Source organism: Symphalangus syndactylus, chromosome 13 (genome assembly GCF_028878055.3).
Source record: "Symphalangus syndactylus isolate Jambi chromosome 13, NHGRI_mSymSyn1-v2.1_pri, whole genome shotgun sequence".
NCBI classification, from domain to species: Eukaryota; Metazoa; Chordata; class Mammalia; order Primates; family Hylobatidae; genus Symphalangus; species Symphalangus syndactylus.
This window is the reverse complement of record NC_072435.2, coordinates 30,560,640-30,587,219: the sequence shown is the minus strand read 5'-3', so window position 1 is coordinate 30,587,219 and position 26,580 is coordinate 30,560,640. Positions and strand designations below refer to the sequence as shown.

Genomic DNA, 26,580 nt, shown 5'->3' with positions numbered 1-26,580 from the left:
TGTATTCTGGAAGAAAAACTTTCCCTGAAAGTCTCACTGAGCAGAACCTGTCTGTACACTTCGGTTTTTACTATTTGCAGAACTGTGGTTACTCTAACTGCAAGAAAGGCTGGGAAAGTGAGTGTCTGATAAAGGAGATAGGAATGCCTCTGGCTTAGTTCAATTATTTTAAGGCTATTTTGACCACAACTCAGAGTCCAAAATATGTTTCTGTGTGTCGCAGTACACACACACACACACACACACATTATTGAAACCAGTTTCTCAAACACTCACTCTTACCATGTACGATACACGTTAATGTCTTCCATTCTATTCCATTCCATTCCATTCCATTCCATGCATTTTAATTATTTAAAGCAGTTCCTGGTCACAACCTGCTAATTTGATTTCACAACCTTCAAAGGCGTGACCCATAGTTTGAGAAAGACTGGCCTAGAACAGTCTTTGTTTACATCTTAGCGTTGGCAAGTGTTACCCTGCACAGAGTCAGGCTTCTGTGAGCAGAAGAGGAGGAGAGGTGGGGAAATGGTGTTTTGAAAAGCAACAGATAGACTTTGCCACATCATCTGCACTTCCTATCGGCAAATGATATCGTTCTGGAGACTTTGTATTACTGGCAGGCAACCTGAGGTTACTTCAATTTATATTGGGAAATTAAAATTCGCCTGTTTGTGGAGCTTAGCTGGCCCTTTTAATTCCGTATCCTGCTAGCAGCCTGGCTTCTACACAGCTCCTGATGACAGCGCAAAACTCCGATTGCATTACAAGTGGAGGAGGAATTCACACAATTTTCTGGAAGGACACTGTGTCATTGTTGCGTCATGGCTGTTCTCTGGAGCTGGTTGTGGTTTTCAGGCCCGGCCTTTCCTGCTTTTTATAGTGTGGTGGTGAAGAGTGAGGTCTTCAGAATCACAGGGTCTGAGTTCAAATTCTGGTCCCATGGTGCGATCTGGGGCAAGTGTCCTGACACCTCCGAGTCTCCTTTTCCTGTAAGATGTGCGTCAGCAGTGCTTCCATGGGAATGGGGAAGGATCGGTGGATATGGAATAAGCACAGGGGCTGGTACCCGGAAGCACTCAGGCAATGCGGGCTCTTCGGGGTGTGCCAGGCAGCTTCAGCTGTGTGATGCCAAAGTGATAAGTGAGCCCGGGTCGCAGTGGTTCGTGGTGGCAGAGGCTAGCTTCTCGCTGATGTGTATCCCCGTGGTGGGTTGGCTGTAGCTCTGTCCACATGTCCGCTCTGTTCTGGAACTCAGGGAACTATGTGATGGCTCTCGAAGCTTCTGCTCTGAACAGACACTGCGCCCACTGCGTCTCATGGAAGGAGAATCTTTCCATAGGAGCAGGCCCACTGGGTGGGGGGCAGTGGACGGATGGTTAAAAAGCCAGTGTGCCACCCCAGGGCTTATCTCCGGGGTGCTGGTGACAACTTTGGGTCCGCAACCCTGCATACTAGTTTCTGACCCCCACCCCGCAACCTCAGTCACTGTTTCAAAAGTTTCTGAGTGTGGGGGGTAGGGGAGGGGTCTCCAGCACCCTCCCTGGCTGAGAACCACCGGCTGTGCTCCCCAAGCCAGGGATGGGATCTGCTTCTGCCCTTTTGCTGTCCTCAGCACCCCCCACCAGACACACAGTAGGTGCCTACTAAATGTACATTTCAGCAGGTTGCCTCTTGAACGAATGAAAGGATTTGTTTAATTTCCTCTGCAAATTCATTCATTCATCCCACAGATATTTATTGAGCTCCTACTGTATGCCACATACTGTGCCAGCCCCAGGGATCTTGCAGGGGACAAAACAAGCAAAGGTTCCTGTCCTGGGGGACATTTTCATAGAGGAGGCAGACAGTAAACAACCAAACCATCAGATGGATGTATGATATTTGATGTTAAAGTTTTGGTTTTGTTTTTTTTGAGATGGGGTCTCGCTGTCTTGCCCAGGCTGGAGTGCAGTGGCACGATCACAGCTCACTGCAGCCTCAAACTCCTGGGTTCCAGCAATTCTCGTGCCTGAGTCTCCTGAGTAGCTGGGATTACCGGTGTGCAGCACCATGTCTGGCTGGTTGTTTTGTTTTTTTTTTTAAATCTTCATGTGGGTCTCGAAAGGCTTCCTCTGCCTGCTGGGTTGAGAGCAGCAAGACACCTAGCTGGCCTGTTGAGGGTGCACACAGTGCAGGTGCCACAGCACCCCCAAAACAGCTCTTTTCCACTGCTTTTATCTCATCTGGAAAATGGGGGTAATACCAGGGTGTTTGGAAGGATTCAAAGAACCCTGGTACCTGGCTAAAGCAGGAGATCTGTTAACCCTTTCAGATACACACATAGGCCACGTGCGGCAAACAGCACCAAAGTGGGGCCAGGGACTTCTGTCCAGCCTCACTGGGCTGTGGCCCGAAAGCTCTGGGAGTCGCCCCACTAGATAGCATCAACAGGGGCAATTAAAATGATCACGACTAGCGTACACACTGCTTACAGAGTACTTTAGGACATGGATTAAAGGTGTTCCTATGTAACAGTCCCGTGGAGGATGCAGTGTTATCCTCCCCAAACTGAGGCACAGAGGGGATAAGTAACTTGTCTTAGGGTACACGGCTGGGAACGGGAAGTGGCAGCCCAGGGATGGGAGCCTCAGAATCAGTCAAGGTGCACTTGATTCCTGCTGTGAGCATGCCCAGGCAGCAACCCCAGCCCCTTGCCCAATTTCTTTTTTTTTCTTTTTTTAAGCTCTGTCATCCAGGCTGGAGTGCAGTGGTGCAATCTCAGCTCACTGCAGCCTCTGCCTCCTGGGTTCAAGCAATTCTCCTGCCTCAGCCTGCCAAGTAACTGGGATTACAGGCGTGTGCCACCACACCCAGCTGTTTTGTATTTTAGTAGAGACAAGGTTTCACCATGTTGACCAGGCTGGTCTTGAACTCCTGACCTCAGTTGACCCGCCCACCCTGGCCTCCCAAAGTGCTGGCATTACAGGTGTGAGCCACCATGCCCAGACTTCTTTTCTTTTTGAAATGGAGTCTCACTCTGTCGCCCAGGCTGGAGTGTGGTGGTGCAATCTTGGTTCACTGCAGCCTCAGCCTCTCTAGCTCAAGCGATTCTCCCACCTCAGCCTCCTGAGTAGATTGGACCACAGGTGCCCACCAGCACCCCCTGGCTAATTTTAAAATTTTTTGTAGAGATGAGGTCTTGCTGTGTTGCCCAGGCTGGTTCTCCAACTCTTGAGTTTAAGCCATCCTCCTGCTTCCCTGCCTCAGCTGGGATTACAGGTGTGAACTACCCACGCCTCCCTCCTTTTTCGTTCTTTGAAGTAAAGTTTTCCTGTGTTGAAACACACAAATCCGAGCTGTTAAATTCTGAACACTCACATAACCACACCTTGGTCACAACGTGGAACGTTTCCCTCTCCCCAGGAAGTTCCCGTTCATGTCTTTTTTTTTTTTTTTGAGATGGAGTCTCGCTCTGTCGCCCAGGCTGGAGTGCAGTCGCGCGATCTCGGCTCACTGCAACCTCCGCCTCCCGGGTTCACGCCATTCTCCTGCCTCAGCCTCCCGAGTAGCTGGGACTACAGGCGCCCAACACCACGCCTGGCTAATTTTTTGTATTTTTAGTAGAGACGCGGTTTCACCATTCCCATGATGGTCTCGATCTCCTGACCTTGTGATCTGGCCGCCTTGGCCTCCCAAAGTGCTGGGATGAACAGGCGTGAGCCACAGCACCCGGCCCCGTTAATGTCTTTAATGTTGTCATTGGAATGAAAGCACATGAATACAAAATCCTCAGAGAGAGCTCTGCAGCTTCCACTTCGAAATTCACCCTCTGGACTGGTTTGCGGAAGCCTCACGGGAGCTGCACCCCCTCCTGTCTCTAATTCTGCTGGTAGGTAGGTCGTGCACAGAGCTTGGGCCACACCTACCAGAGCCAGGGAGGAGGCATGAACAGACGTGAACCCTTCATCTTGGGAGCTCGTGCGCACCTCCAGGCCAGGAACAGGGCACCCGCATTCCAGAGGAAAAGAATCCTGTGTTCCAGGGTCTTGCAACATCTGCTTTCTGGATCTTTCTGGGATCGGGACCTGAGAGGAAGAGAGAAAGCCACTCGCCACTCCTGTTCCTTCCTCCTTCTTCCATGCCAGTCCCTTTATCTCCTTTTCCAATCTGAAGCATCCCAGGCATTCATAAAATGATAACAGAGACGCACACCCCCGTCACCCAGCCCCATGATAGTGCATGAACATTCTGCTGTATTTGTTTCAGATCCTACGAGAGAAGTAGCAGGAGAGGGTGGCCTGTAGTGGTTAAGGGCGAGGCCTCTGCAGTGAGCCTGCCTGGGCTGAAATCCCAGCCTGGGTGGGGTGCGGTGGCTCACACCTGTAATCCCAGCACTTTGGGAGGCCAAGGGAGGGGGCGGATCACCTGAGGTCAGGAGTTCGGACCAGCCTGGCTGACATAGTGAAACTCTGTCTTTACTAAAAATATAAAAAATTAGCTGGGTGTGGTGGTGCATGCCTGTAATCCCAGCTACTCTGGAGGCTGAGGTAGGAGAATCGTTTGAACCCGGGAAGCGGAGGTTGCAGTGAACCGAGATCACGTCATTGCACTCCAGTCTGGGCAACAAGAGCAAAAAAAAAAAAAAAAAATTCCCAGCCTGACCTCTTACCAGCTATAGGATTTTGGCCAGATGAGTAACCTCTCTGAGCCTATTTCCTCATCTACTGAGTAGGGATCACAGAAGCACCTGCCTTTCGGGATTTAGGGAAGGCAAATGAGTTGTACATGTGGGGTACCTAAACCAGCACCCAGCACAGAGCGGGCCTGCAGTCAGCATGGTTTGTCATTGACAAATACAGACCCCGTATTTGCGAATTCACCTACTTGCGAACATTGGTAACCCCAAAACGGTGCTGATCATTTGCAGAAGTGGGTAGAGTGGCCAAAAAAATTGAGCTGCCTGACATGCAGGTTCCCAGCTGAGGTGGGGCCCAGCAGCACTCTGATGTTTTGTTTCAGCTCAGATTGCAAAGCAGTGTCCTTTTTGCAATTTATTTAGTGCCACATTTTTCACATCTTTCGCATCTTTGTGAGTCTTTTTTTTTTTTTTTTTTGAGATGGAGTCTAGCTCTGTCACCAAGGCTGGAGCGCAAGTGGCGCGATCTCAGCTCACTGCAAGCTCCGTCTCCTGTGTTCAAGTGATTTTCGTGCCTCAGCCTCCTGAGTAGGCACGACTACAGGTACCCGCCACCAGGCCTGGCTAATTTTTTCTATTTTTAGTAGAGACTAAAGGGTTTTGCCATGTTGGCCAGGCTGGTTTCGGACTCCTGGCCTCAAGTGATTTGCCTGCCTCAGCATCCCAAAGTGCCAGGATACAGGCATGAGCCACCGCGCCTGGCTGTCTTTGTGCTTCTTATTGGTGATTTCTCTGTTTAAAATGGCTCCTAGTCCAGGCGCAGTGGCTCACTCCTATAATCCCAACACTTTGGGAGGCCGAGGCAGGTGGATCACTTGAAGTCAGGAATTTGAGACCAGCCTGGCCAATATGGTGAAAACTTATCTCTACTTAGCTGGGTACAGTGGCAGGTGCCTGTATCCCAGCTACTCGGGAGGCTGAGGCAGGAGAATCGCTTGAACCTGGGAGACGGAGGTTGCAGTGAGCCGAGATCGCATGACTGCACTCCAGTCTGGGTGACAGAGCAAGACTCACAAATAAATAAATAAGTAAATAAAAGAAAATGGCTACAAGCAGGGTGCAGAAATCTAGTGTTCCTAAGGGCAGTGAGGCTGTGATGTGCCTTCTGGAGAAAATACCTGTGTTAGAGAAGCTTCCTTCAGGTGGGAGTTATAGTCCTGTTGGCCATGAATTGAATGTGAATGAATCAACAATATAGGGCCCCCACCTGGGCCCCCTGGGTCATCTGGGCCATCATCCTATATGTATCGATTGATGGGCGAAAATACTGTGGCCAGAACCTGGCAAGAACCTAGCCTTGTATTTTCCCCAGGAGCAGTGGCTCATTGTTCATAGTGACTTTCTAGAACCTCACTGCTGCAAATAGCAAGAAATGGCTGTATTTTGTTAGGCTGAAGTGCCAGTAAATGACATAGTATAATGTTACATGCTATAGTGTATGTGCTACATATATGTAGTATATATATGGGATAATAGTATGTATAGTGTGGTTTTGTTCTATTTAAATTATTTTTATTTTTGTTTTTTATTTTTGAGTTGGAGTCTCACTCTGTCGCCCAGGCTGGAGTGCAGTAGCACAATCTCGGCTCACTGCAAGCTCTGCCTCCCGGGTTCATGCTATTCTCCTGCCTCAGCCTCCCGAGTAGCTGGGACTACAGGCGCCTGCCACCACGCCCAGCTAATTTTTTGTATTTTTAGTAGAGACGGGGTTTCACCGTGTTAGCCAGGATGGTCTCGAACTCCTGACCTCGTGATCCACCTGTCTCGGCCTCCCAAAGTGCTGGGATTACAGGGGTGAGCCACCGTGCCCGGCCAAATTTTTTTATTTTTGAGACAGGGTCTCACTGTCGCCCAGGCTGGAGTGTGATGCCACTATCCTAGCTCACAGCATCCTTGACCTCCTGGGCTCAAGCGATCCTCCTGCCTCAGCCTCTCAAGTAACTGGAACTACAGGCAAGCAACCATGCCCAGCCAAAAAACTTCCTTTTAGTAGAGACAAGATCTCCCTGTGTTGTCTAGCCACGCTGGTCTTGAACTCCTGGGCTCCAGTGATCCTCCTACCTCAGCCTCCCAAAGTGCTGGATTGACAGGCGTGAGCCACCGCGCCAGCCATTTTGTGTGATTCTAAATTTTTTAAACTTCCCTTGAATGTTGCCTTTTCAGCCTCCCGTCTCTCTTCCATCCCCCTCCTTTGTCCATCCCTCTCCCACCTACGTCCCATAGCTCTGTCCGTCTCTAACCATGTCTTTTTCCTTTTCGCTGACTTTCTCACTCACTGTCTCTCATTTTCTCCACAGCTGGCCCCCAAGAGGACCCTTTCCAAGTCCCCAGCTGGGGGCCCTGCGTAGACCTGGAGTGGACACGCCCCTCCTTCCCTTCATGATTCGTTTGTAGCGCAGGTAACCAGCGAAGCATCCCTGTTCATTCCTGGAGGGGCAACAGTCCCTCATTCCACCTCCCCAGCGCCACCTTGGCCCCTGGATGAGGAAGGAGCATTCCTTCCTGGAAGAGCCTGGCTAAGCAATATCTCCGGCTCTTTCTTCTTTCCACCTGGGCCCCCTGGGTCATCTGGGCCATCATCCTGCCTCTGCATTAGCTGCAGGCAAAATCTTTCTCTCTGCCCCTTTCCCCTTGTCTCCAGATTCTTTTTTTTTTTTTTTTTTTTTTGAGACGGAGTCTTGCTCTGTCACCCAGGCTGGAGTGCAGTGGCACAATCTCGGCTCACTGCAAACTCCGCCTCCCGGGTTCATGCCATTCTCCTGCCTCAGCCTCTCCGAGTAGCTGGGACTACAGGCGCCCGCCACCACGCCCGGCTAATTTTTTGTATTTTTAGTAGAGACGGGGTTTCACTGTGGTCTCGATCTCCTGACCTCGTGATCCGCCCGCCTCGGCCTCCCAAAGTGCTGGGATTACAAGCGTGAGCCACCGCGCCCGGCCTTGTCTCCAGATTCTTTGCAGACCGTGCCTTTGCATGCCTTCTGTGAGCAGATTGGGGAGGGAAGGGGCTCATAGGTCATGGACCTGGTGACACAGGGGGAGGAAGCCTGGTGGGGCTGGGATATGGAGCAGGTGGTGAGAGTACGTCCTCACCACTTCCTAAGGCAGCAAGAGCCCGGGAGGCGCCTCCCTGGGGACAGTCCCCACAGCCAGCCCCTGAGAGGGAGAGTAATTGGCGTATGGGGCTCTGGAGATGCATGTGTCGCTGTCTGTGCTGCAGGGAGGGGGATCCATGAACCCTGGAAAAGTATGTGTCACATTTCTTACCCACATGCATGTTTTGGCATGAAACATGCATGTGTCATCAGATTTTTCACAACATGATTCAGCAAATACACCCCATCCCACTGTGGGAGGTCCCTGGCCAGGGCTCTTCATTATGTCACTGAGCACTGGGGATGGAGGACTTGAGGGTGGCACTGAGGAGGCCCCTGTTACAGGTGTTCAGAGTATGCTGTCAGGGTGAGGGGCTGTGAACCAGCCGAGGGTGCATGTAAGATTTTATATGTGGGGTTTTTGGGTGGGAATGGTGACCCGTGGCAGTTGTCACGTCGTCAGCGAGGTTTGGGACCCCCTACTCCAATGAAAAAAGAGGCTAAGGGAACTCCACGGTTCTGAGTTGTAAATTCCCACCATTCAGGGATCAGGTCTTCTTTTCCATTGTGTATTGTGTGTATCATTGGGAGGAGAGGGGGGCAGAGGGTGCAGGAAGTAATGAAGGGATGAGTGGCTGGAAGGATGGGTCTGTGTGCGTATTTGGCAGAAGGGAAGGAGGGGTGTTTGGATGGAAGCTTGGAAGGATAGAGGGATGGGTAGGTAGATGGATGGAAGGATGGAGGTATTGGCAGGTAGATGGATGGAAGGATAGAGGGATGGGTAAGTAGATGGATGGAGGGATGGGTAGGTAGATGGGTAGAAGGATGGAGGGATGGGTGGGTAAATGGGTAGAAGGATGGAGGGATGGGTAGGTAGATGGATGGAAGGATGGAGGGATGGGTAAGTAGATGGAAGGATGGAGGGATGGGTAGCTAGATGGATGGAAGGATGGAGGGATGAGTAGATGGATGGAAGGATGGGAGGGATGGGTAGGTAGATGGATGGAAGGATGGAGGGATGGGTAGGTGGATGGATGGAAGGATGGAGGGATGGGTAGGTAGGTGGAAGGATGGAGGGATGGGTAGGTAGATGGATGGAGGGATGGGTAAATAGATGGGTGGAAGGATGGAGGGATGGGTGGGTAGATGGGTGGGAAGATGGAGGGATTGGTAGGTAGATGTATGGAAGGATGGAGGGATGGGTGGGTAGATGGATGGAAGGATGGAGGGATGGGTAGATGGATGGATGGAGGGATGGGTAGGTGGATGGAAGGATGGAGGATGGGTAGGTAGATGGATGGAAGGATGGAGGATGGGTAGATAGATGGGTGGAAGGATGGAGGGATGGGTGGGTAGATGGAAGGATGGAGGGATGGGTAAGTAGATGGATGGATGAAGGATGGGTAGGTAGATGGATGGAAGGATGGAGGATGGGTAGATAGATGGGTGGAAGGATGGAGGGATGGGTAGGTAGGTGGATGGAAAGATGGAGGATGGGTAGATAGATGGATGGAAGGATGGAGGGATGGGTAGGTAGACGGATGGAAGGATGGAGGGAGGAAGAGACTGATGGCTGGAGGGAGGAAGGAGGAAGCTTTGGAGGGAGGGTTGGCTAGTTAAATGTTTCTGAGGGCTGGTTGGATGTTTGGAGGGATGTTTGGAAAGATAAAGAAGTGGATGGATGGATGGATGGAGGCAGGGAAGGGAGGGATGTTTTGGAGGGTTGGAGGAATATTTGGAGGGGTGTTTGAAGGGAGGGAAGACTAGATGGATGGGAGGGTGGATGGGTAAATAAATACAGAGAACACCTGCTTCCCCTGGTGTCAGATGGGACTAACGATCCCTTCCCTATGGGGGTGGAAAAAGCTAACATTGCTGAAGTGCTCAGACAGTGCCTGGCAACTAGCGAGCACTCGACAAATGTTAGCCATCATCATCCTCATCATTCAGACCATAGGGCTCAGCCTTGCCCTGGTGGCTTCTCTGACTCAGAGCACCCCTCCTCATGAGCCCCTCTCCCTTACTTCTGCCTCAATTTCCCCACCACCCTCCCCTTCCTCGGGAACACACTGCAGACATCTTCAAGGGTCACCCAGAGCCTTGAGCCACAAAGCCCTTCTTGTCTACACTGGCTTCCTCACTCCTTCACCCATTTATATGTAGGACAGACCCCCACCACACGCCCCATGTCTGGGGAGGCAGGACAGCAGGGTGGTGAAGAGCAGGGCTCAGGAGCCAGGCTTCCTAGGTTCCAGGCCTGGCTCTGCTGCCTGCTTGCTGGGAGACGGAGGATGACCCTCCTGGTGCCTGCAGTTCTCATCTGCAAGGTACGGGCTGTGGGGCCCCTCCTGGGATATCCTGAGGATTAGCTTAGTGTGTGTGAGGCATAGTCAGGACTCACTTAGTCTCAGTTGATATCATCATCACCAGGTGCTGGGAGAGTTGGAGTGGGGGAAAAGGACCCTGTCCCTGATCAGGAGTTTCTGGCTGGGAGGGCACCTGGGAGGTATTCCTTGTCCCCAGCTATCCCCATGCCTCAAGGGAACAGAAACTCTGACCCCCTCCAGGGGGCTCCCTGAAGGGAGGGGGCCAGGCAAGCTGCCAAAATCTAACCTTGTCTCCCTCGCCCTCTTCCTGACCCCACCCCATCCAGTGGCGATGGATGATGAGGATGGGAGATGCTTACTAGACGTGATTTGGTGAGTAACAGGCTCCCCACCCCCTGCCCTCTGTCTCAACCCCCTCCCCTCCCTCCCCTCCCCAGCTCCTTACCTCCTCAGTGTCTCTTCCTCTTCTCTTCCAGTGACCCACAGGCCCTCAATGACTTCTTGCATGGATCCGAGAAGGTAAGCATAGGCGCAGGGAGAGGCATTCCCTGCGTGGGGGGTTGTATAATTGGGAGTGAGGGACAGGGAGAGACGTGTCCCCCTGATGAGGTAGCCATCTGCCTTGTGGCTTCTAACGCCAGGCACTGGAGTTAACGGCCATAAGCAACACTCATGGTAAATCCCTGTCCTCCTGCCATGGACACCTCCTTGGTAAACAAAGAAGTCACTAATAAAGGTAATGGTGAAAAGTACCATGTAGAGTATGATAAAAAATAATAGTGTCATTTGCACAATGAAAGAGGTTTAAAAGAAAATAAATGGGTCCCAGGGGTCCTTTAGATAGTGTGATCAGAAAGGGTCACACGAGGGAGGTAACATTGAAGGTGAGACCTGAAGGATCACAGGGAGGTGGCTAGGCCTGGTGCTCCTGGCAGGGGGAAGAGCAAGTTCAAAGGTGGGAGAGAGCTTGGCATGGTTGAGGAACAGGAAGGAGGCTGATGGGGCCAAACTGAAGGGGAAACTAGTAGGAGGTGAGACTGTAGTAGGTAAAAGTCACCAGGTTACATAGGCCTGGAAGCCCGTTAGAGGAGTTGTTATTTTTATTCTGAATGTGACAGGCAGCTCTGATGGGCTCTTAAATAGGAGAATGCCATATTTGATTTGCTTCCCAGAGAACTGAACAAAATGGGGAAAAGTAGAAGTCTATTGAGCTCTGAGCAGCTGTATGAGTATCTATGGCTGTGTAACAGATTATCCCAGCATGCAGTGCCTTCAACAATTGTTAGAGCTCTTGCAGTGTCTGAGGGTCAGGAATCTGGGAGCAGCTTAGCTGGGTGGTTCAGGCTCAGGGACTCTCATGAGGTTGCAGTCAAGCTGTGGGCTGGGGCTGCAGTCATCCAAAGGCTTGATTGGGGCTGGCAGATGTGCTTCCACCAGGACTCATTCCTGTGGCTGTTGGCAGGAGGCCTCAGTTCCTCACCACAGGGGCCTCTCCATAGTGCTGCTTGAGTGTCTTCGCAGCATGGCAGCTGGCTTCCCCCAGAACGAGTGATCCGAGAGGGAACACAGGAGGAACCCACAGCGCCCTTAATGACCCAGTCTCCAAAGTCCCATGCCCTTCCTCCCATCACACTGTATTCACTAGAAGCTAATCAGTCCGTCTGGCTGGCACTCAGAGGGAAGGGAATTGAGCTCCACCTCTTGAAAGGAGAGGTTTCAAATAATTTGTAGAGCAGAGGCATGAGCAATGGGATGATGGCAGCCTGGGCCATGGTGCAGGCAGTGGGGGAGGCGTGTGGCACTGGATTTGGGATCTATCTGGGAGGTGGCATCAACTAGACTTGCTGGTGGACTCGATGTTGAGGGGGAGAGAGTGTCCACCATGGCTCCTGGATTTTGGCTTGAGCAACTGAGTGGATTCTGGTGCCATTTTCTGAGGTTGGGAATTTGGGGAAGATTCCAGAAGTCCAGGTGGTGCTGGTGGATGTACAAGTTGGGGTTCTGGAGAGATGTCCACATGGAACAAGAAATTAGGGAAGCCCCAGCCATGGACATACATTCACTGAGCATGTACCTGGATGCCAGGGCCTGTTCTGGGCGCTAAGCATGGTGCTAGGCATCCGAGAATGCCCTGCCCTTCCAGAGACGGCACCGCATGGCTTGTCAGGTGCCTGGATGGTAGGTGTGCCAGGCACTCAGGCTGTGTTGGGAAAGGAGTATTTAGTGAGAAGCGACAGGGGCTGTTGGACCACGAGTGACCACTCCCGAAGGTTGTGCTACTGGAGAGACTGGGGGCAGTGGCAGGGCGCAGCTTGGGCAGAGGCGTGAAGGCAGGATTCCAGAATTCAAGGCAGTCACGGCAGGATCGCTTCTCAGGCCAGGCTCGGGGACTCAGCGCTGGGGATGCCTTGGGTTTTAGGCAGGCACCCAAGCCCCTGCCTTCGGGGCCTCTTTTCGGAGGCGAGAGTTTCCCATACCCCCACCCCTCTCCCATCCCAACCCTTGTCTTTTTGTCCTGAGTGACCCTAAATTGGTTTCTGCTCCAGAGCATGGGCCTGCCCTGCTGACCTTCGACCTTGGGTGGGGTGGGTCTTGTTGCAGCTTGACAGTGATGACCTCCTGGATAATCCCGGGGAGGCCCAAAGTGCCTTCTATGAAGGTCCTGGGGTAAGTGCCGTGGCTCCCGATCATTGCCTGAGCTGTTGGGGCCGCCAGTGGGAGGAGGGCCCTGAAGCCAAGAGGGGAGGCTTGGGCTCATCTCCTGAGAGCTGTTGACAGGAGGAGGGTGGGGGTGGGCCACCCAGGGTGGCTGGGCCACCCTGGCAGTGCAGGAGGGAGCAGAGCTGGGGAACCCTGGCGGGGGGGCCAACATGGGCAAAGCTGACTGTGCCTTGCAGATCCCTCGGGGAAGAGGTAAGGGTTCCCGAGGCCATGGGTCCCTGGGGCGGCTCATGCAGAGTGGTTCTGGGGAGCTGAAGCGGATGTGGGTTGTGGGGTTCACAGGGGAACTCCTGGAGAGCAGAGGGTTGGGGCAGGCCTGGGGTCCTGCCCAACTCAGCCGTGGCAGAGTGTGACCCAGGGGAGGGGCCTCCTCACCTGCAGACTTCAGTCTTCACCTGGGCAGTGAATATGGGTGCTGAGCAAAGCCCAGAGTGGCCAATGCAGAGGACGTTTATTGAGCACCTGCTGTGTGCCTGACTATGCCGGTCCCATGACTAAGTGCCAGTTGTCCACACCATGGTGGCCACCTCCTTCCTCCTTCTCCCTCTTCTGTTGCTGCTTTCCCCCCATCACCTTTTCCTCCCCCAACTTTCCTTTGGCCTCCCCCCTCCCTGCCTCCCCTTCCTTCTTCCCCCTCCTCACCCTCCCCGCCTTCCCTCTTCATCATCAGAACACGCATTCACCAAACACTTATACGACTGGCCCTTCCTTGTCATCTTCATTTAGTTCTCACAGCTATAATATCATATTCCAAATAGCTTATCTTTCATAATATAAATGATGAGGAAATGCAGTAATTATATAACGTTGGTCTATTTACAGGCCCAGTAACAGTGGTGATCCTGTTACTATTTTGCGATCACACTTCTTACCATGACCATCATTTTTGTATACCCTAAGATCCCTGGTCAGGTTCTAAACACTCTCCACACGTGACATCAGTGAATTTTCACAGGCATCCCAGGAGGCAGGTAGGTTGTGACCATCTGGCAGTTAAGAGCTCAGGCGGTCACAGTGGCCTGCCTGGTCCTCAGTCGGTTGGAGGCTGAGCCAGAGCCCTGTCTGCCTGCCACTCCCTGCCACTCACCAGTGGTTAACCCAGGCAGTCCCCTCATCTGTGAAATGAGGAAGGGAGCAGCACCCGCCTCATGGAACTGTGACCAACAACAGCATGGAGAATCACAATAATAATGACAGTGATGATGATAGATGCTTCTCGAGCACCTGCCAGGGGCCAGGTGCTACTGTGAACCCTCCATGTGGATTTACTGAGAATCTTGAAAGCTGCAGGTTTTGATGGGTTATTTGGTCAGTATCGGTGGAGGTGGAAAGCTGTATCATAAGTATTGTTTGTGGGGCTTTCCACACATATGCCTGCAGATATTTTTCCGTGCGTGTCCTGGGTTGCAGTCCAGGATAGCATGAAAAGCACTTAAAAAGCATTGAGGCCAGGCACGGTGGCTCACGCCTGTAATCCCAGCTCGTTGGGAGGCTGAGGTGGGCGGATCACCTGAGGTCGGGAGTTCGAGACCAGCCTGACCAACATGGAGAAACCCTGTCTGTACCAAAAATACAAAATTAGCCGGGCATGGTGGCACATGCCTGTAATCCCAGCTACTTGGGAGGCTAAGGCAGGAGAATTGCTTGAACCCATGGGCGGAGATTGTGGTGAGACAAGATCGCGCCATTGCACTCTAGCCTGGGCAACAAGAGTGAAACTCCGTCTCAAAAAAACCCAAAAAAACAAAAAGCATTGAACTCACAGTGCGGTTGGCACAGAAGCTCACGAATGGGAGCCACTGCTGATGTGAGCTTTACTCCACCAGAACTATGACCGCTTGTCAGAAACCTTTAGGGCCAGGTGTGTTTCAGAATTTCGAATTTCTCAAATTCTGGAAAAGCGGTGCCATATATGTGGTGTGTGTAATGTCACACGCTTGCCTTTCGGCGGCCAAACTTAGGAAGTCACATCATGCGGATAAATGGATTCCACCTAAAGTGCCATGTTGGTTCTGGTCAGGTTTTGCTGCCAACAGAGCTATGAAAACAGTCTCAGTTCTTAGAGCTTTTTGGGTTTTGTAATTACAGGTAAGTGTTGTGGGCCTGTATCACTATTTAAACAATAGTTGCTTGTTTTTATTTATTTTTGTTTTGTTTTGTTTTGAGATGGAGTCTCACTCTGTCACCCAGGCTGGAGTGCAGTGGTAGGATCTCAGCTCATTATAGCCTCCGCCTCCCAGGTGCAAGCCATTCTCCTGCCTCAGCCTCCTGAGTAGCTGGGACTGCAGGCATGTGCCACCATGCCTGGCTAATTTTCGTATTTTTAGTAGAGATGGTGTTTCACCATGTTGGTCAGTCTGGTCTCAAACTCCTAGGCTCAAGTGATCCACTTGCCTCTGCCTCCCAAAGTGCTGGGATTACAGGTGTGAGCCACTGTGCCTAGACTTTATTTTTGATTTTTGGGCGTCAGCTGGTAGAGATTGGGGGACAGCATCCCCGTGGGCTTGGGCTGGGTGGGCATGGGTGTGCGATGCAGGATCATGTTGGGCGCTGGGACCAGTGGTGACAAGCTGAGGCCTGGGGCCACCACCAGCGGCTGTCCCGAGGGTGCCCCACTGGGTCTTACTCTTGTAAGTTAGGCTGGAGTACAGTGACACAATTTTTTTTTTTTTTTTTTTTTTGAGACGGAGTCTCGCTCTGTCGCCCAGGCTGGAGTGCAGTGGCGCGATCTCGGCTCACTGCAAGCTCCGCCTCCCGGGTTCACACCATTCTCCTGCCTCAGCCTCTCCGAGTAGCTGGGACTACAGGCGCCCGCCACCACGCCCGGCTAATTTTTTTTTTTTGTATTTTTAGTAGAGACAGGGTTTCATCGTGGTCTCGATCTCCTGACCTCGTGATCCGCTCGCCTCGGCCTCCCAGAGTGCTGGGATTATAGGCGTGAGCCACCGCGCCCGGCCACAGTGACACAATTATAGCTCACTGTAGCCTGCAACTCCTAGGCTTAAGAGATCCTCTCACCTCAGGCTCCCAAAGTGCTAAGATTACAGGCGTGAGTCACTGTGGCCTTGAACAGTAGTTTTTTTTAATTACATTTTACTGATGGGTACAGATGGAGAAACTGAGGTGAGATCAAGCACGCCCTAGGTTACACAGCTAAGCCTTGGCAGAGCTGGGATTTGATCCCAGGTCTACCCACTTACAGGTGGAATGTTCTTTTTTCTTTTCTTTTCTTTTTTCTTCCTTTTTTTTTTTTTTCTTCTCAGACAAAGTCTTGCCCTGTCACCCAGGCTGGAGTATGGTGATGTGCTCATAGCTCCACTATGCAGCCTCAAACTCCTGGGCTCGAGTGATCCTCTCACCTCAGCCTCCCAAGTAGCTAAGACCACAGGCACATGCTACCACCCCTGGCTAATTTTTCTTTTCTAAAAATTTTTTATGGAGACAGGGTCTCACTGTGTTGCCCAGGCTGGTCTTGAACTCTTCGGTTCAAGCCATCCTCCTACCTCAGCCTCCCAAAGTGCTGAGATTACAAGCGTGAGCCACCATGCCAGGCGGGAATGTTCTTTCTTGAACGTGGCTGCCCTGTCACCTCAGCATTCTTTGCCGCAGCTGTGGCCTGAGCCTAGCCCCTTGCTAACCTCAGCTCTTTCCTTCCCACCTTTGCTGGCCTGCAGCTCCATGTGCAAGAAGCTTCCGGCAACCACCTGAACCCAGAGCCCAATCAGCCGGCCCCCAGTGTGGACCTAGACTTCCTGGAAGATGACATCCTGGGCTCTCCTGCGACAGGGGGCGGCGGCGGGGGCGGTGGGGGTGCTGACCAGCCCTGTGACATCCTCCAGCAGAGCCTCCAAGAGGCCAACATCACCGAGCAGACGCTGGAGGCCGAGGCTGAGCTGGACCTGGGTCCCTTCCAGCTGCCCACCCTACAGCCTGCGGATGGAGGGGCAGGCCCGACGGGCGCTGGAGGGGCGGCTGCTGTGGCTGCAGGGCCCCAAGCCCTCTTCCCAGGCAGCACCGACCTGCTGGGGCTGCAGGGCCCGCCCACCGTGCTGACCCACCAGGCCCTGGTGCCGCCCCAGGACGTGGTCAACAAGGCCCTGAGCGTCCAGCCCTTCCTGCAGCCTGTGGGCCTGGGCAACGTGACACTGCAGCCCATCCCGGGCCTCCAAGGCCTGCCCAATGGCAGCCCTGGGGGCGCCACAGCGGCTACGCTGGGCCTGGCGCCCATCCAGGTGGTGGGCCAGCCCGTCATGGCGCTCAACACGCCCACCTCCCAGCTCCTGGCCAAGCAGGTGCCCGTCAGCGGCTACCTGGCCTCGGCGGCCGGCCCCTCGGAGCCCGTGACCCTGGCGTCGGCCGGTGTCTCGCCACAGGGGGCTGGCCTGGTCATCCAGAAGAACCTCCCGGCCGCTGTGGCCACCACGCTTAATGGGAACTCTGTGTTTGGAGGCGCGGGGGCCGCCTCGGCTCCCACCGGGGCCCCCTCGGGACAGCCGCTGGCGGTGGCCCCAGGCCTCGGCTCGTCGCCACTGGTCCCGGCGCCCAACGTGATCCTGCATCGCACACCCACGCCCATCCAGCCGAAGCCCGCGGGGGTGCTGCCCCCCAAGCTCTACCAGCTGACGCCCAAGCCGTTCGCGCCCGCGGGCGCCACGCTCACCATCCAGGGCGAGCCGGGGGCGCTGCCGCAGCAGCCCAAGGCCCCACAGAACCTGACGTTCATGGCGGCGGGGAAGGCGGGCCAGAATGTGGTGCTGTCGGGCTTCCCCGCGCCTGCGCTGCAGGCGAACGTCTTCAAGCAGCCACCGGCCACCACCACCGGGGCGGCCCCGCCGCAGCCCCCCGGGGCCCTGAGCAAACCCATGAGCGTCCACCTCCTGAACCAAGGCAGCAGCATCGTCATCCCCGCCCAGCACATGCTGCCGGGCCAGAACCAGTTCCTACTGCCTGGCGCCCCCGCGGTCCAGCTCCCGCAGCAGCTCTCAGCCCTGCCGGCCAACGTGGGCGGGCAGATCCTGGCGGCCGCTGCCCCCCACACAGGTGGACAGCTCATCGCGAACCCCATCCTCACCAACCAGAACCTGGCGGGCCCACTGAGCCTGGGCCCCGTGTTGGCCCCCCACTCCGGGGCCCACAGCGCACACATCCTCTCCGCTGCTCCCATCCAGGTGGGCCAGCCTGCGCTCTTCCAGATGCCCGTGTCGCTGGCGGCGGGCAGCCTGCCCACGCAGAGCCAGCCAGCGCCCGCCGGGCCGGCCGCCACCACCGTCCTCCAGGGGGTCACCCTGCCCCCGAGCGCCGTGGCCATGCTCAACACCCCCGACGGCCTGGTGCAGCCGGCCACACCTGCCGCCGCCACCGGGGAGGCCGCGCCAGTCCTCACGGTGCAGCCTGCCCCCCAGGCCCCCCCCGCGGTCAGCACACCCCTGCCCCTGGGCCTCCAGCAGCCGCAGGCACAGCAGCCCCCGCAGGCCCCCACCCCACAGGCCGCCGCCCCACCTCAGGCCACCACCCCCCAGCCCAGCCCTGGCCTGGCGTCTAGCCCAGAGAAGATCGTTCTGGGGCAGCCGCCCTCTGCCACCCCCACGGCCATCCTCACTCAGGACTCCCTGCAGATGTTCCTGCCCCAGGTAAGCAGGGCGGGGCAGGGGAGCAGGTACCGGAGGAGGCGGGTTTGGGAGGAAGAGGGGCCCTGGGGCGAGGTGCCAAAATCCAAAAGTGGATGCCACTGTGGCAGCTGGGGGGGAAGGTCTCAGTCATGGCACAGGTGGCCCCTAAGAGGAGGCGCGAAGGGTGAGGGCCCTGGCTGAACTGGCAGGAAGATGGATTGGCAGGCTGGCTGACTGACAGACGAGGGGCAGGATAACTGTTAGGCAGTGAGAGGGACTGGCGGACAGACAGACAAGGAGAGGGACCAGCGAACAGACAGAGAAGGGTAGGCACTGGCTGGGCTGCTGACAGACAGGGAGAGGAGAGGGACCGGCAGGGAGAGGGACTAGCGGACGGACAGAGAAGGGCAGGCACTGGCTGGCCTGCTGACAGACAAGGAGAGGGATCTCAGAGAGAAAGTGGACGAGACAGGGACAGATGGACAGGCAGGTGGGGCAGGAGAGAGGCAGGGCAAGGTGGAGCTGGCAGAGGGGCCAATGGAAGCTCAGAATGGAGCGGGCTGCCTGGGTTTCGGCCTCCGTGGCCTCAGTGCCTGGCACCCCGCCTGCTGGGCTGCCCACTACCCCGTTCTCTGGAGCCCTGGGAGCATCATTAGGGTCAGGGGTCTCGGGTGGGGAGGTCAAGGGCCCGTGGGGGCAGCCTTCTGACCCTGTGCGGGCTGCCCGTTGCAGGAGAGGAGCCAGCAGCCCCTCTCCGCAGAGGGCCCCCACCTCTCCGTGCCTGCCTCGGTCATAGTCAGCGCCCCGCCTCCCGCCCAAGACCCAGCCCCGGCCACCCCCGTCGCCAAAGGAGCTGGCTTTGGCCCTCAGGCCCCCGACGGCCAGGCTTCCCCGGCTCCGGCCCCCCAGGTAGAGGGACCCCAGCCGCCTCTGTCCGCAGCACAGACCCAGCCTCGCCCTTCCTGCCCGCTCTCCCGCTCCTCGCTCTCCGCCCTGCCTGCATCTCTGTCCTGCTGACCTGGAACACAGAGCTCTCCTTCACCCCTCAAGTGTTTCCCAAGTGTCTCCCAGTCATCATGGATGCCTGAGACCAGGGCCGGCCCTGGGGGAGCCCACGCGCTGCAGGAATGCAAGACACACATGGAAGGAAATCTGTTCTTTCCTAAAATTATAATTTTCAAGTCTGAATAAGTAATACATTCAGATAATTCACATTTCAGAAGGTACAAAAAGATGCATAGTGGAAAGCCCCCTGTCCTGAACCGTGGCCTCCTGTTGTCCTCCCAAGGTGGTTTCTTGCGTTTGTTATCTGGATAGGGAAACAGAATCAAATACGGATTCTTTTTCCTTCAATTTTTACAAAAAGGGTAGCATCCTCTGCCTGCAGTATTGCATCTTTTATTATTTAAAAATTGATCTTGGAGACCATTCTTCATTCCCTCTTTTTTTTTTTTGAAATAGAGTCTCACTCTGTCCCCCAGGCTGGAGTGCAGTGGCGCATCTCGGCTCACTGCAACCTCCGCCGCCCATGTTTAAGTGATTTTCCTGCCTCAGCCCCCTGCGTAGCTGGGGTTATAGGTGCCCGCCACCATGCTGGGCTAATTTTTGTATTTTTAATAGAGACGGGGTTTCACCATGTTGCCCAGGCTGGTCTTGAACCCCAGACCTCAAGTGATCCGCCCACCTGGGCCTCCCAAAGTGCTGGGATTACATGTGTAGGCCACTGTGCCTGGCCCCATTCTGCATTCTCTTGTATGTTGTATGACTGCGTAGTATTCCACTGTGTGCATGTACGGATATTTATTTAGCCAGTCTAAATTGTTGTTGTATTTTTAGGTCACTTCTGATCTTTAGCTATTATGAACAAGGTTGCAAAGAATGCCTTTGTATGTATGTCGTTTTGTAGGATAAGTTCTTCAAAAGGAATTTGCTGGCTCTAAAGGCATATGCATTTTTATCTCTGACAGATGTTGCCAAATTGCCCCCTGTGGAGTGTAAATTAGTTTAACCTTTATCAGCGATATGTGGTTGTGCCTTTTTCCCCCTGCAACCTCACCAGTATGTTGAACTTGGCCAATCTAGATAGCTGAAAAATAGTATCTTGTTTCGTTTTCATTTGCATTTCTTTTATTTAGAATGAGGTCAGGCAGATTTTCATGAGTAAGAGCAATTTGTACTTTCTGTTCTATGAAACTGCTCGTACCCTTTGCCATTGTAAAATCTGGGTTACTGTCATTTTGCTGTAGATTTGTAGAAACTCTTTACATATTAGGAAAATTAGCCTTTTGTCTTAAAAGTAATAACCATTATGCTTATGAGTCATAAGTACATAACAGGTTAGGGAGGGCTACCCTCTTATTCTAGAGCAGTGAATGTGGTACTCATTCAAAAAGGACGAGTGGATAGGTAGGAAGAGGAGAGTGTGACAGTGACAAGGGCAGGATGGCAGAAGTCAGCACGGGCTTTGACCTTGAACAGCCATGGTTTCACTTGCAGGCTTTCCCACTTACCATTTAACCTTCAGCAACCAGTTTTTCATTCCATCAGCAGATGCTTAGGCGGGCTGAGGGAGCACTTAGGTGGAGTAAACGAGTTACTATATGCTTAGCCCAAAGTAAGCACTTGATAAATGTTTGCTTTTATTATTATTATTATTACTATTATTATTTTAGGGGGGCAGAGTCTCACTCTGTCGCCTAGGCTGGAGTGCAGTGGCAAGATCTCAGCTCGCTGCAACCTCCACCTCCTGGGTTCAAGTAATTCCCCTGCCTCAGCCTCTTGAGTAGCTGGGATTACAGGTGCCCGCCACCACGTTTGGTTAATTTTCATATATTTAGTAGAGATAGGGTATCACCGTGTTGACCAAGCTGGTCTCAAACTCCTGACCTCAGATGAACCACCTGACTCGGCCTCCCAAATTGCTGGGATTACAGGCGCCCGCCACCATGCCTGGCTAATTTTTGTATTTTTAGTAGAGAGATGGGGTTTCGCCATGTTGGCCAGGCTGGTCTCAAACTCCTGGCTTCAGGTGATCCACCCACCTCAGCCTCCCAAAGTGCTGGGATGACAGGTGTGAGACACCACGCCCAGCCTAGCACTCCCTCATTTAAACCTCACAACCTCCACCAGGTAGGTGGTAGCATCTCATTTTGCAGGTGAGGAAACAGAGGCACAGGGAGAATAATTAGCTTGCCCAAGGTTGCACAGCTGGCAAATGGTAGGGCCTGGATTAAAAACCCTCGGGGCTTATTGCTGGAGACACCTGAAGTCTTGAGAACGCCAGACCTGGGTGTGAATCCAGCTCTGCTTAGTGGAGCTCTCTGAGGCATGGATTTTGCATATAAAATGGGAATAAGGCCAGTGACCTGACATGATGGCACTGCACAGAGCCAGCGCTCAGTGAACAGACACTTATTGTTAACAGCTGCAGTAATGATGCTGTAGCTGAGCTTATTTTTTTGGAAACAGAGTCTGGTTCTGTCACCCAGGCTGGAGTACACTGGTACAATATTGATTCCTACAACCTCCGCCTCCCATGCTTAAGTGATCTTCCCACCTCAGCCTCCGAAGTAGCTGGGACTACAGGCACATGCCACCACGCACAGCTAATTTTTTTTTTTTTTTTTGTATTTTGTTTTGTGGGGGAGATATGGGGTCTCACTATGCTGCCCAGGCTGGTCTCGAACTCCTAGGCTCAGTAATCCTCCCACCTTGGCTTCTCACAGGGCTGGGATTACGGCGGTGAGCCACTGTGCCTGGCCATGTGGATAACCTTTGAGAAGGAAGCTTAGTGCGCACAGGCAGGTGTGCACACGAGCTGATTCTTAGTCACACACAGAGGTGGGGAGGCACAAGGTAGGGCCCTCCGCAGTAGCTGTATCTGCAGCAGTGCCCAGCATGACAGAAGGTGGTCAGTAAATGTTTGTTGGGTGAGCAAATGGATGGACAGATGGATGGCTGAATAGACGGATGGATGGCATGGGTGAGTGTGTGACTGGGTGATTGGCCAAGTGTCCCCTGGTGGGGACAGAATCATCCAGATTGAGAACCGCTATCCTGTGGATATGCAGGAATGCACGGAATAGCAGTTCCCAATCTGGGTGATTCTGTTAGTAAGAATAGTGGTTCCCTTACTGTCCGAACTCCAACCCCTGCACTTGGAAGGAACTCTGCTCTCTGTACCCAGATGGATTTGGCAGCCTGTGTGTGTGTGTGTGTGTGTGTGTGTGTGTGTGTGTGTGTGTGCTCATGCGTACATTTTCCCTTTGTGTTAACACAAACAGAAACGCAAAGACTGTGTTCTGCATCTGGCTTTGCTTATTTAGCAACGCATCTTGGAGCACTGGCTTTCAGACCTTTTTTTTTCCTTGACCCACCACCCAGGATAAGAATTCGTTTTTTTGTTTTTGTTTTTGTTTTGCTCTGTCACCCAGGCTGGAGTGCAGTGGCACGATCTCAGCTCACTGCAACCTTCACCTCCCAGGTTCAAGCGATTCTCCTGCCTCAGCCTCCCCAGTAGCTGGGACTACAGGCGCACGCCACCGGATCCGGCTAATATTTGTATTTTTAGTAGAGACAGGGTTTCTCCATGTTGGCCAGGCTGATCTCGAACTCCTTACCTCAGGTGATCTGTCCGCCTCGGCCTCCCAAAGTTCTGGGATTACAGGCATGAGCCACCATGCCCGGCACAAGAATTTCATTTTATGTCACCACCCAGGACACGCATACATATATGTATTTGTATATATACACATATCACTGAAACGTTTCATGAAATATTACCTATATTACAATGTGTGATACACATCAATGTTTTCTATTCTGTTTCCATTGTTTTTTTCTGGGGTTAGCGGGGAGGCATGGAGTCTCCCTCTGCTGCCCAGGCTGGAGCTCAGTGGCACTATCTTGGCTCACTGCAACCTCCACCTCCCAGGTTCAAGCGATTCTCCTGCCTCAGCTTCCCGAGTAGCTGGGATTACAGGAGTGCACCACCGTGCCAAGCTGATTTTTGTATTTTTAGTTGAGACAAGGTTTCACCATGTTGTCCAGGGTGGTCTCGAACTCCTGACCTCAGGTGATCTGCCCACCTTGGCCTCCCAAAGTGCTGAGATTACAGGCGTGAGCCACCGTGCCCAGCCTCCACTGTTCTTTTTAAGTGCTGGTTCCAACCCCCTAAGATGACTTGAGCCATTACCAATGGTTACTACGTGTAGGGGTGTGTTTTTATTTTGGGGTTTTTTTTGTAAACCACCATCTGGGAAGATTGCTGTGATGTGGGAGTTAGGAAATAGGACTTGGCCACTTACAGGCCCTGTGACCTTCAGCAAGCTGCTTGCCTCTCTGTTGTACCACGGTGTCCTTGCCTGCAGAATCAGAATGATAGGAACAGTGGCTACTTTGTAGAGCTGTGAGGGTTAAATAAACTAATATCTGTAAATTAATAGATGTATAGTAACATTAAAATGTTTTAGAACAGAGTTGGGCATGTTGAAAGAGCTATGAAGGGAAAGAAGCCAGGCAAACTTTCTTTTTGCTTATTTGATTTTTATTTATTTATTAGTTTATTTTTCTGGGCAACTTTCTATAAAGAGGCAATAGTAAACGTTTCAGGCTTTTGCGGGCCATATGGTCTCTGTTATTATAGTGCAAAAGCAGCCACAGACCGTATGCAAATGAATGAGCACGGGAGTGTTCCAATAAAACTTTATTTAAGGACACTGAAATTGGAATTTCATGTAATTTTTGCAAGTCACAAAATAGTATTCTTATGATTTTTTTTCTTCAACTGTTTAAAAATGTAAAAACTATTCTTAGCTTGTGGGCTATAGTTTGCCTCTTTCTTTTGATGTCTTTATTGTGTTTTGTGATATGGACATACCATGATTTCTTTATTCAGTCTCCTCTTCGGGAATACTTCAGGTGGTTTATTTGTCATTGTTAACAAACAAAACTCCTATAAGATATTCTTGGCTGAGCATAGTGGCTCACACCTGTAATCTCAGCACTTTGGGAGGCCGAGGCGGGCAATCACCTGAGGTCAGGAGTGTGAGACCAGCCTGGCCAACATGGTGAAACCCCATCTCTATTAAAAATACAAAAATGAGCCAGGCATGATGGCAGGCACCTGTAATCCCAGCTACTTGGGAGGCTGAGGCAGGGGAATCCCTTGAACCTGGGAGGCGGAGATTGTAGTGAGCCTAGAGAGGGTTGCAGTGAGCTGAGATCGTGCCAGTGCACTCTAGCCTAGGCGGCAGAGTGAGACTCCACCTCAAAAAAAAAAAAAAATTCTTGCACTCATGCTTTGCACACAGGTATGAAAGTACTTGTAGGGTAAATTTCTAGAAATAGAATTGCCAGACGCAGAGGATAAGCTTTTCAACCATTTTATGGAAAGTGCTAAACCTTTTTAAAAGGTTCATGCCAGTGATGGCTTCACTTGGTCCTGCAGCTTTACCGACACACGAGATTAGCAGCTGGCCTGCTCTTTGTTAGGCTGGAAAGTGACACACCCCCTGTGCTTTTCTCTAATTGTGTGTGAAGTTCAGCATCTTGCCGCCTCCACATAGGGCTCTCAAAATCTCTTGGAAGCTGGGCGCGGTGGCTCATGCCTGTAATCCCAGCTACTCAGGAGGGAGGCTGAGGCAGGAGGATCACTTGAGCCTAGGAGTTTGAGGTCAGCCTGGGCAACATAGTGAGACCTCATTTCTGAAGAAAGAAAGAAAGTGAAGGAAGAGAAGGAGGGACTCTCTTGGTGAACAATCCACTCATATGGTAGTTTTTCTGCTTTGGGAAGCTAAGATGGGGGAATCACTTGAGGCCAGCAGTTGAAGACCAAATGATAATAATAATTTTGTACTCATTTAGAAAATGTAGAAAATACAGAAAAGAACAAAGAAGAAAAATAAGTCACACGTAATACCACTGCGTGCAAGCAGTTGGTAAAAAAAATTTTTTTTCTGACTGGGCACAGTGGCTCATGCCTGTAATCCCAGCACTTCGGGAAGCCGAGTTGGGTGGATCATGAGGTCAAGAGATCGAGACCAGCCTGGCCAACATGGTGAAACCCCGTCTCTACTAAAAATACAAAAATTAGTCCCAGCTACTCGAGAGTCTGAGGCAGGAGAATTGCTTGAACCCGGGAGGCGGAGGTTGCAGCGAGCCAAGATTGCACCGCTGCATTCCAGCCTGGGTGATAGAGCGAGACTCCGTCTCAAAAAAAAAAAAATTTTTTTTTCTTTGTTTTGTTTTATTTTTTGTTTTCGAGACAGAGTCTCTCTCTCTCACCCAGGCTGAAGTGCAGTGGCGCAATCTCGGTCACTGCAACCTCTGTCTCTGGGATTGGAGCAATTCTCCCGCCTCAGCCTCCCAAGTAACTTGGATTACAGGCACATGCCACCATACCTGGCTAATTTTTGTATTTTTAGAGAGACGAGGTTTCACCATGTTGGCCAGGCTGGTCTTGAACTCCTGACCTCAAGTGATCCACCCGCCTTGGCCTCCCAAAGTGCTGGGATTACAGGTGTGAGCCACTATACCAGGCCTAGCTTTGTTTTTTCTAAGATAAATATTGTAGAAGGAGTAATATTTTGGTATGGAGTTTCTGTTTAACCCCCTGACCCCAATTTTATTTAAAACATTTTTTTTAAATAAGGCATTTTATTCACATGGTATGATCATCAAAAATTTTTTTCTTTTTCTTTCTCTCTTTTTTTTTTAGAGACAGGGTCTTGCTCTGTTGCCCTGGCTGGTCTTGAACTCCTGGGCTCAAGCAGTCCTCCTGCCCTAGCCTCCCAAAGTGCTGGGATTACAGGCATGAGCCACTGAGCCTGGCCTAATTTATTTTTATTTATTTATTTTTGAGACGGAGTCTCACTCTGTCGCCCAGGCTGGAGTGCAGTGCCAAGATCTCGGCTCACTGCAACCCCCGCCTGCTGGGTTCAAGCAGTTCTCCCTGCCTCAGCCTCTGGAGTAGCTGGGATTACAGGTGCACACCACCCCCCCCGGCTAATTTCTGTATTTTTAGTAGAGACAGGGTTTTGCCATGTTGGCCAGGCTGGTCTTGAACTCCTGACCTCAGGTGATCTGCCTGCCCGGCCTCCCAAAGTACCGGGATTATAGGCGTGAGCCACCACGCCTGGCCACCTGGCCTAATT

General features: G+C 52.5%; 1 protein-coding gene across 7 annotated transcripts in view; it reads left to right on the top strand.

Annotated features, from left to right (window-relative positions):
- Nucleotides 1-26,580, top strand: part of BICRA (BRD4 interacting chromatin remodeling complex associated protein) — a 99,938-nt gene that overhangs the window by 59,235 nt on the left and 14,123 nt on the right. For 4 of the 7 annotated variants that reach the window (XM_055240159.1, XM_055240158.2, XM_063615749.1 and 1 more), the window contains 6 exons: nucleotides 6,976-7,077; nucleotides 10,424-10,469; nucleotides 10,574-10,616; nucleotides 12,699-12,764; nucleotides 16,493-18,448; nucleotides 19,160-19,336. In XM_055240159.1, the coding sequence (XP_055096134.1) occupies nucleotides 10,429-10,469; nucleotides 10,574-10,616; nucleotides 12,699-12,764; nucleotides 16,493-18,448; nucleotides 19,160-19,336 (2,283 nt within the window). In that variant the 5' untranslated portion in view covers nucleotides 6,976-7,077; nucleotides 10,424-10,428. The remainder of the gene's footprint in view (nucleotides 1-6,975; nucleotides 7,078-10,423; nucleotides 10,470-10,573; nucleotides 10,617-12,698; nucleotides 12,765-16,492; nucleotides 18,449-19,159; nucleotides 19,337-26,580) is intronic. The other 3 variants (XM_063615751.1, XM_055240160.2, XM_055240162.2) reach the window with 1 other exon arrangement.